The following is a 10,372-nucleotide window of genomic DNA, read 5'->3' on the forward strand; positions in this document are numbered from 1 at the left end:
TAACAGTATAAAAGCCAAGAGAGGCAGAACAGAAGACAAACAGAAACACATTGGGCCAGCCTGAGGAAGGCGAAACTACGCCGAAACGTCGCGAAGGCCCAATGAAGTGCACTAAACCCTAGAAATGGGTAATTTTTTGAACCAGGGCAGGGACACCACCACCCAGCCCCATCGATGGCCCGTGCATGTCAGGCTTCCCAGCTTGCTGGTGGCCTGTTTCTTACCCACACCTAACCAGCCAGTGCCTCGTGGGGTTGGGGGTGCCCCTGCCCACTACTCAAACCCTAACCCTAACCAGGGAGGTCCCTAAGAAAAACTAAAGAACACAGAAAGACAAGAATGTCAGAAAAGAGAAAGACAGAAAGACAAGTATAAGACAAAAGACAAAGAGGACAAAAAGTGAGAAAAACAAAGAACAGAAAATGAATAACAAAGGACGGATATGTCAATAAACCAAGCAGGGGGTGCCATAAAAACAAACAGAGAACTTAAAGACAAGAGAAGAAAAATAGAAAAATAACTAAGAGAAACAGAGACACAAAACAGGACGGGATGTCAAAAACCAAGTAGGGGGTGCCATGAAACAAAGAGAAATGTAAAGAAAGAAAAACAAATAAGACAAAGAGAAAACAAGAGAAATAGAGAAAGGAACAAAGAAAAACAAGTAAGAAGAAACTAAGAAAAGTAAGAAACTAAGAAAAGTAAGAAAAACAAGTAAGAAACTAAGAAAAGTAAGAAAAACAAGTAAGAAACTAAGAAAAGTTAGAAACTAAGAAAGAATTTTTGAAAAGCACAAATAGAAAACCTAAAAGAGGGAGGAGTCAACTAACAGTATAAAAGCCAAGAGAGGCAGAACAGAAGACAAACAGAAACACATTGGGCCAGCCTGAGGAAGGCGAAACTACGCCGAAACGTCGCGAAGGCCCAATGAAGTGCACTAAACCCTAGAAATGGGTAATTTTTTGAACCAGGGCAGGGACACCACCACCCAGCCCCATCGATGGCCCGTGCATGTCAGGCTTCCCAGCTTGCTGGTGGCCTGTTTCTTACCCACACCTAACCAGCCAGTGCCTCGTGGGGTTGGGGGTGCCCCTGCCCACTACTCAAACCCTAACCCTAACCAGGGAGGTCCCTAAGAAAAACTAAAGAACACAGAAAGACAAGAATGTCAGAAAAGAGAAAGACAGAAAGACAAGTATAAGACAAAAGACAAAGAGGACAAAAAGTGAGAAAAACAAAGAACAGAAAAATGAATAACAAAGGACGGATATGTCAATAAACCAAGCAGGGGGTGCCATAAAAACAAACAGAGAACTTAAAGACAAGAGAAGAAAAATAGAAAAATAACTAAGAGAAACAGAGACACAAAACAGGACGGGATGTCAAAAACCAAGTAGGGGGTGCCATGAAACAAAGAGAAATGTAAAGAAAGAAAAACAAATAAGACAAAGAGAAAACAAGAGAAATAGAGAAAGGAACAAAGAAAAACAAGTAAGAAGAAACTAAGAAAAGTAAGAAACTAAGAAAAGTAAGAAAAACAAGTAAGAAACTAAGAAAAGTAAGAAAAACAAGTAAGAAACTAAGAAAAGTTAGAAACTAAGAAAGAATTTTTGAAAAGCACAAATAGAAAACCTAAAAGAGGGAGGAGTCAACTAACAGTATAAAAGCCAAGAGAGGCAGAACAGAAGACAAACAGAAACACATTGGGCCAGCCTGAGGAAGGCGAAACTACGCCGAAACGTCGCGAAGGCCCAATGAAGTGCACTAAACCCTAGAAATGGGTAATTTTTTGAACCAGGGCAGGGACACCACCACCCAGCCCCATCGATGGCCCGTGCATGTCAGGCTTCCCAGCTTGCTGGTGGCCTGTTTCTTACCCACACCTAACCAGCCAGTGCCTCGTGGGGTTGGGGGTGCCCCTGCCCACTACTCAAACCCTAACCCTAACCAGGGAGGTCCCTAAGAAAAACTAAAGAACACAGAAAGACAAGAATGTCAGAAAAGAGAAAGACAGAAAGACAAGTATAAGACAAAAGACAAAGAGGACAAAAAGTGAGAAAACAAAGAACAGAAAAATGAATAACAAAGGACGGATATGTCAATAAACCAAGCAGGGGTGCCATAAAAACAAACAGAGAACTTAAAGACAAGAGAAGAAAAATAGAAAATAACTAAGAGAAACAGAGACACAAAACAGGACGGGATGTCAAAAACCAAGTAGGGGGTGCCATGAAACAAAGAGAAATGTAAAGAAAGAAAAACAAATAAGACAAAGAGAAAAACAAGAGAAATAGAGAAAGGAACAAAGAAAAACAAGTAAGAAGAAACTAAGAAAAGTAAGAAACTAAGAAAAGTAAGAAAAACAAGTAAGAAACTAAGAAAAGTAAGAAAAACAAGTAAGAAACTAAGAAAAGTTAGAAACTAAGAAAGAATTTTTGAAAAGCACAAATAGAAAACCTAAAAGAGGGAGGAGTCAACTAACAGTATAAAAGCCAAGAGAGGCAGAACAGAAGACAAACAGAAACACATTGGGCCAGCCTGAGGAAGGCGAAACTACGCCGAAACGTCGCGAAGGCCCAATGAAGTGCACTAAACCCTAGAAATGGGTAATTTTTTGAACCAGGGCAGGGACACCACCACCCAGCCCCATCGATGGCCCGTGCATGTCAGGCTTCCCAGCTTGCTGGTGGCCTGTTTCTTACCCACACCTAACCAGCCAGTGCCTCGTGGGGTTGGGGGTGCCCCTGCCCACTACTCAAACCCTAACCCTAACCAGGGAGGTCCCTAAGAAAAACTAAAGAACACAGAAAGACAAGAATGTCAGAAAAGAGAAAGACAGAAAGACAAGTATAAGACAAAAGACAAAGAGGACAAAAAGTGAGAAAAACAAAGAACAGAAAAATGAATAACAAAGGACGGATATGTCAATAAACCAAGCAGGGGGTGCCATAAAAACAAACAGAGAACTTAAAGACAAGAGAAGAAAAATAGAAAAATAACTAAGAGAAACAGAGACACAAAACAGGACGGGATGTCAAAAACCAAGTAGGGGGTGCCATGAAACAAAGAGAAATGTAAAGAAAGAAAAACAAATAAGACAAAGAGAAAAACAAGAGAAATAGAGAAAGGAACAAAGAAAAACAAGTAAGAAGAAACTAAGAAAAGTAAGAAACTAAGAAAAGTAAGAAAAACAAGTAAGAAACTAAGAAAAGTAAGAAAAACAAGTAAGAAACTAAGAAAAGTTAGAAACTAAGAAAGAATTTTTGAAAAGCACAAATAGAAAACCTAAAAGAGGGAGGAGTCAACTAACAGTATAAAAGCCAAGAGAGGCAGAACAGAAGACAAACAGAAACACATTGGGCCAGCCTGAGGAAGGCGAAACTACGCCGAAACGTCGCGAAGGCCCAATGAAGTGCACTAAACCCTAGAAATGGGTAATTTTTTGAACCAGGGCAGGGACACCACCACCCAGCCCCATCGATGGCCCGTGCATGTCAGGCTTCCCAGCTTGCTGGTGGCCTGTTTCTTACCCACACCTAACCCCCTAACCCTAACCCTAACCCTGGCCCCTGGACTAAAGCCTTCCCCGGCCCTAAACCTAACCAATTTGAAACCCAGCTGGATATTCCCCCCACCCTCCAAACGGACCCTAATCTTAACCTCAGTGGACCCCACATAAGACCTCATTTGGGATTGAACCCCCATACCTTCTCTGTTCTCCTTTCTTCTTTTCCCTTTCCCCCCCCCCCCCCCCCCTCCTCTCCCCCCTCCCCCCTCCCATTTTGAGCCTCATCCACAGGACCTCACCTGACACGCCCTGTCAGCAGATCTGTGGGTGACCTGGACATCCGGGATGAGAACAGGTGTGGCCCGTGCATTGGAGCCCAGCCCCCTTTGGGAACTGGACTCCCAAACTTTAATTTCCCCTGACCAGCCTGTGCCGCCTGTCCGCTCGCTTGGGTGCCTCCAGGGACCCCTACTGCAATGCCCTACACAGAAAGGGATAAAAAAACTCCAATTAGGTACTGTGTAATAACTATGTGGAGGTCGAAGGGTCAGAAAGAGACCCTATTTCTGAGAGACTATGATATGCTCAGGTCTGCCATTATGACTGTAATGGCTTCTCTAACCCCTTTATATGAGAGAAATGGAAGCTCACAACTTCATTGTGGTGCGTGTCAAAATGTGATATACCACACTGATATTGTATATACTTACTAGAACGCTTCACTGGACTGTTTGGATTCTGGTATATGCTGATAACAGATGATCGGACTGATATTTCTGTCTGTTTGAGTGAGAAACAAGATAAGATGTTGAACTGGACTATATTTCATGATGAATGTATGTTGAATGTCTCTACTTGTTCAAAAATCTGAGTTCAATCATTGTACACACCCATGTTCAAGGGTAAGGCTTTTTTTCGATTATGAACACTACGATGTCTGTCCTCCAGAGGTCCGTGAAAGCAACATGGTTGGGTGTGACCAATCAGGGCCCTGACTTCACAGAGACTTTTGAACTGGTGAGGGTCGGATGCTGATTGGTGCAAAAAACCCGGGCACCCTAGGCATTGTGGGAAGTGTGGTTCACCCCACATGCAACTTGTATGCACGCTACTTGCACGGCACGCAATCTGCACTGGACACTGACATTGGACTTTTTGCTTATTTAATAAGCCAGCCTGAAGAAGGTTCATGCGAACCGAAACGTCGCGACTTTGGCTTGTATATTATATGTATATAGTTCATTTTTGTATTGATTTGTCAACTTTGAGCAACAATAAACCGCTCAGTGATCAAGATCAGTATACGAGTTATCCGTTAGCATAGAGCTGCCTAGCATCACCCACACGGTCGAGTGGGACCAGTGGAGAGAGCTAAAGGTATTAGTGGACGCATAACCATGCCCACATATGCTACGGATGGAGAGTGGACCCTCGTTCGGCGACGCAGGGGCCGGAGAGGGGACCGCGACTGGAGAGCTGAGGAGATCGCACGCAGACCACCTCGCCGAAGCAGCTATCCATCTCGAGAGGGTCGGAGGACCTACACGGCGATCAGGAGAGATGATCACCACAGCGGTGAGTCAGACTTTTTCCACGCACCACAGCGGAACCGGGGGAGAAACCAGCCGGCAGCAGACCGCTATGCAGCCCGCCAGGAGAGCTGGAGAGGAGATCGCGGCTGGGGAGCTGACGAGGACGCACGCCGACCACCTCGGCGCAGCAGCCATCCATCTCGAGAAGGTCGGAGGACCTATGCGGCGGTCGTGAGAGAGGGACACCGCAGCGGTCAGCCAGGCTTTTTCCACGCGCCACAGCGGACCGGGGGAGGGACCGTCCGGCACCGGACCGCTATGCAGCCCGCCAGGAGAGCTGGAGAGGAGACCGCGGCTGGAGAGCTGAGGAGGACGTACGCCGACCACCTCGACGCAGCAGCTACCCATCTCGAGAAGGTCGGAGGACCTATGCGGCGGCCGTGGGAGAGGATCACCGCAGCGACGAGCCGGACTTTTTCCACGCACCACAGCGGAGCCGGAGGGGAGAACAGCCGGCGACAGACCGCTATGCAGCCCGGCAAGGAAGTCGGACCGGACGGGACCGACGATTCGAACGGAGAACGGCTCGGGACAATCGGTATGTGAGACGCACTCGCGCTGAGCGAGCTGGACCTCCTGTTAACAAAATAATTTCAGATGATCCGGACTTTTCTAAAAAGGTCCGCATTATTCACAGACTTATTAAGACAGTACATCATTTGAAAAATGTGACTAGTGACACTTATCCTCCTTCTTTAAACAAAATAGCACACAATTTAAAGACTGTTATTAAACCTGCCGTCCCTACCAAACACACACAAAATAAGATTGAGGAGAACGCTAAAAACTGGGCCCGTACAACCATGGTGATCCTTCGGCAACATTATACTCAGAGCGTAGAGGAGGAATTAAAAGCTCTCTCTGAGTGTTCTAAACAGGACTGGGAGGGCCCGTTCGAGATAGCAACATCCTGGGCCAAGAGGAACCTGGGCCGCCGCCTCCAACCTGACTCTCTGGAACAGGCCAGAGCTGAGATCGTGGCCAAACTGGGGGACCTGGGGACTGCCACTTCAACAGAGGAGGTAAACACCACTAGGGCACCTACACGACGGCCACAAGGGAGTGTGAGAGGGATACAGCAGGACACCATTGAACTCTTTAATGAGATACAGGGCCCACCTGCACCCCGCACAACATCCAAAACAACGACGGCAACGATGACGGACCACGTCGCTGGATACTGGTCACCTTCTTCTGAGATGGAGCAGGAGCAAGAGAGGGATCTGACACCTTCCTCCCCTCCAGAATCTTCACAACCAGCAGAGCCCAATCTGGCCACACCGAAGGAGCAGAGGGTGTTGAGATTCGCCGCCTCGATCCCAGAGACGCCATCCCAGGAACGGCCATGTTCTCCCTCCATCCAACCACCACAATCTGGTGAAATTATGGACACTGAGGGACTGGACCTCACACAGGGGGAAGTCACCCCCAAAAAGACAAAGCGGGTTAACACTTTAACAGTGGCTAAACCGCAACCAGTGTCTCACCCGGGACCATCGCGCAGCGGCTTAGACAGACTGACTTCCTGTGTGCAAACCCGGCTTCAGCTTCAAGCAGCAGAGGAAGAATCATCTTCTTCATCATCTCTTCCTCCCTCACCAGCCTCACCGGAACAGCAGGTGCGGACGCCGACCAGACATCCTAACACACACCGGAAGTTGAGAGACTGGCATCTGCATGTTAAAGAGCCCTGGCTCATCGTCGGCGATTCTAATGTTAGCAGACTGCCTCCCTTTGCGGCTGACACTCTACAGATCGACGGCTTTCCGGGAGCCAAATGGTGGCATGCAGAGTACCTCCTGGAGAAAGCCACTATTTCCACGCCGGTGACAAAACTAGTCTTGTCTTTTGGCATTAACAACAGGTCCCAGAGAGACAAAAAGGTGCCAGTGGTTGAACTGAAAAGGGCCCTAAAGGTAGCCCGGGAGAAATTCCCTGAGGCTGACCTTTATGTGCCGGAGGTTAACTTTTCTTCTGCTCTTCCTCAGGTGGAAAAGGACACCTTGACCTACTTGAACACTTTCATTACAGGTCTGAAAGAACACATTCCAGCCCTCGCCTCAGACATTTTCACCACAGAAAAGGATGACATTCACTGGTCATATGGAACCTCAGAGGCAATGTTACAACACTGGGAGATGTATGTAAATGGGGAGTCCCCATAAGCCTGATACATCAGGAGGGGACAAGTGAGTTGAATGTTGTTGATAATGCTGTTGTTGATGTTGTTGATGGGGTTATGAATTTGTCCAAAAAATTCACACTTTCCACCACTCAGCGGACCCTTCTAAATAGAGGCCTGACCTTTATCCCCACAAAGGGCTATAACAAAAATCTAAAGTTACAGTGTAAGTATGACATTCAGCAGTACCATAGAAGGATTAAATTGACTGTATTTTATAGGGATAAGAATGAGTCTGAACCACAGCCCTTCACTCCAAAATCTTCCTGGTCTCCGCCCATTGCTCAGCTTCCACCTGAGGTTCTTACCTTAATTAAAGCAGATAATGATTATTTTCAAAACCAATTTCGAGTAGAACGAATTAAACCTAATTTGACAACGGAAGAAACAAAAGCCTTAACAGAATTGAAAGAAAACAAACACATTATTATAAAACCGGCAGACAAAGGAAGCGCGGTTGTTATTCTGGACAGAGAACAGTATTTGGAGGAAGGCCACAGACAATTGAATGACAAAACATATTATTCCAAACTAAAAAAACCCATTTATCATGAAACAATACCTATGGTAGAAAAAATCATCAACAATCTACATCAAAAGAAGTTCATTAACATAAAACAAAGGAGCTATTTACTCGGGTCCTCTGAGCCAAGGGGAAGACTTTTTTACATGCTTCCAAAAATCCATAAGGATCCCTCAAAATGGAGTATCCCTTTCCAGGTTCCCCCAGGAAGACCGATCGTCTCAGACTGTGACAGTGAGACATATTACACAGCAGAGTACATTGATCATTTTCTGAATCCTCTGTCCACAAAACATAGCAGTTATATTAAAGACACATATGATTTTGTGGAGAAAGTGAAACAGATACAGATACCTGCTGATGCTTTTTTATTTTCTATTGACATTGACAGCTTGTACACGAATATTGACATTGGGGAGGGGATTAACTCTATTAAAAGAATCTTCCAAAAATATCCGGATAAGAAAAGACCGGAAAAGGAATTACTACAATTATTGGAAATAAATCTTAAAAGGAATGACTTTGAGTTTAACGGGGATTTTTATTTACAGATCAAGGGAACTGCCATGGGGAAAAAGTTTGCCCCGGCGTATGCCAACATTTTTATGGCAGAATGGGAGACCTCTGCTTTAAATAAGTGTGTGAAAAAACCGTTGCACTATTACCGATTCCTAGATGACATCTGGGGAATCTGGCAACATTCGGAGCAAGATTTTGATGTGTTTTTGAAGACTCTAAATGACCACAATGCTTCCATTAAGCTTAAATCCACCATCAACAAAACCTCAATTGATTTTTTAGATACAACCACATTCAAGGGCCCCAACTTCCTTAATGACCATAAATTAGATATAAAAGTTTTTTTCAAACCTACAGACACCCATTCTCTTCTGTTTAAAACAAGTTTGCACCCCAAACATACATTTGGTGGCATAATTAAGTCCCAGTTGCTGAGATTTCACAGAATCTGCACTCAGCGGACTGATTTTGATGAAGCTGTCAAAATTCTGTTCTCTGCACTTTCCACTAGGGGGTACTGTTGGTCCTTCCTAAGAAAATGCTTCAAATCTTACTTGGAGGTCAAACCCATTGATGTTTCTCCTCCTCTCCCATTAGTAATCACGTATGCTCCTGCTACCTGCAAACTGGTCAGAGTCATTAAAAACAATTTTCAGAAGTTTGCTCAGGATACACAAATGTTACGGGATCATAAAATAATTGCAGCTTTCAGGAGAAACAGAAACCTGTGTGACCTCCTGGTTAAAGCAAAGGTTCCACCCCTCTCTGCTCCCAGGCGCAGAGACCAGGGGCAATTTTTTCAGCACCATAAATGGGTGCGCAGCCACTCTAATGGGGATGTTTTTCCCTCTTTGTGTAAAGGGACCCCGAGGTCCAAGAACTGTATTTATGTTATCACCTGTAGGAAGTGTGGGATCCAATATGTTGGAGAAACGGGAAACACACTCTTGGTTAGATTTACCCAGCACAGGTACAACATCCTACAGAAAAAGAAAACACACACGTACCTTGTTGAACACTTTTTGTCACACGGTTGGGAATCTGTGACAGCAACTGCAATCCAGATCAATCCAAGGTGGACAGTACAGCAAAGGAGGAAGGCTGAAAAGATCTGGATAGCAAAATTAGACACTGTTTATCCAAGAGGACTTAATGAAAAGGGATTCAGATGAACCAAATCCTGGAGACTGTAGATAGTTACATTTGTGGTTATAATTGTGATTGTTATTGCCATTATGGTCATTCCTGTTGTACCATTGATTGCATTTGATGTTGTATATATTTTCATTTCCTGTGAAGGTTAATCGAGGGGACTCCCACCCCTGTAACTGGCCCTAAACCTAACCTCAGTGGCCCCTGGACTAAAGCCTTCCCCGGCCCTAAACCTAACCAATTTGAAACCCAGCTGGATATTCCCCCCACCCTCCAAACGGACCCTAATCTTAACCTCAGTGGACCCCACATAAGACCTCATTTGGGATTGAACCCCCATACCTTCTCTGTTCTCCTTTCTTCTTTTCCCTTTTCCCCCCCCCCCCCCCTCCTCTCCCCCTCCCCCTCCCATTTGAGCCTCATCCACAGGACCTCACCTGACACGCCCTGTCAGCAGATCTGTGGTGACCTGGACATCCGGGATGAGAACAGGTGTGGCCCGTGCATTGGAGCCCAGCCCCCTTTGGGAACTGGACTCCCAAACTTTAATTTCCCCTAACAACACATGGGGAATTGGGACATATTGGGGATCAAAACTTTATTATAACCATTAAAACCACAATATTTTGATTTATGACCCTTTTAATCACTTCATATTTTACAGTTAAAACACAACAACAGTCATTAAAATCACAAACTTTATTAAAACCCTTAAAAACACAATATGGCAGAAAAATATACAAACCCAAAAATCATAAAACCATAATTCGGTAAAAAACATACTCATCCAAGTTTAAAATTATAAATATATTTCTCTGCAAACCTACAAAATTCATAAAAACCTAATTGGATTACAAACATACAAACACAAATTGCTAAATCTTATATACATTACT

General features: G+C 44.8%; 1 protein-coding gene across 1 annotated transcript; it reads left to right on the forward strand.

Annotated features, from left to right (window-relative positions):
* The first annotated feature begins 5,870 nt into the window (after positions 1-5,870).
* LOC109200463 (uncharacterized) lies at positions 5,871-8,208 on the forward strand. Its single transcript, XM_019356034.2, has 2 exons — positions 5,871-6,122; positions 6,213-8,208. The coding sequence occupies exons 1-2, from the start codon at positions 5,904-5,906 to the stop codon at positions 7,263-7,265; spliced, it is 1,272 nt and encodes a 423-aa protein (XP_019211579.1). The 5' UTR covers positions 5,871-5,903; the 3' UTR covers positions 7,266-8,208.
* The last annotated feature ends 2,164 nt before the right edge of the window (positions 8,209-10,372 follow it).

This window comes from Oreochromis niloticus, linkage group LG5 (genome assembly GCF_001858045.2).
Source record: "Oreochromis niloticus isolate F11D_XX linkage group LG5, O_niloticus_UMD_NMBU, whole genome shotgun sequence".
NCBI lineage: Eukaryota > Metazoa > Chordata > Actinopteri > Cichliformes > Cichlidae > Oreochromis > Oreochromis niloticus.

Excerpts from the sequence above, each read along its gene's own strand:
- LOC109200463 (XM_019356034.2), top strand. The coding sequence starts at position 5,904 with ATGGTGATCCTTCGGCAACATTATACTCAGAGCGTAGAGGAGGAATTA. Across the intron at positions 6,123-6,212 it reads CTGCCACTTCAACAGAGGAG|GGCCCACCTGCACCCCGCAC; the intron begins GTAAACACCACT and ends AATGAGATACAG.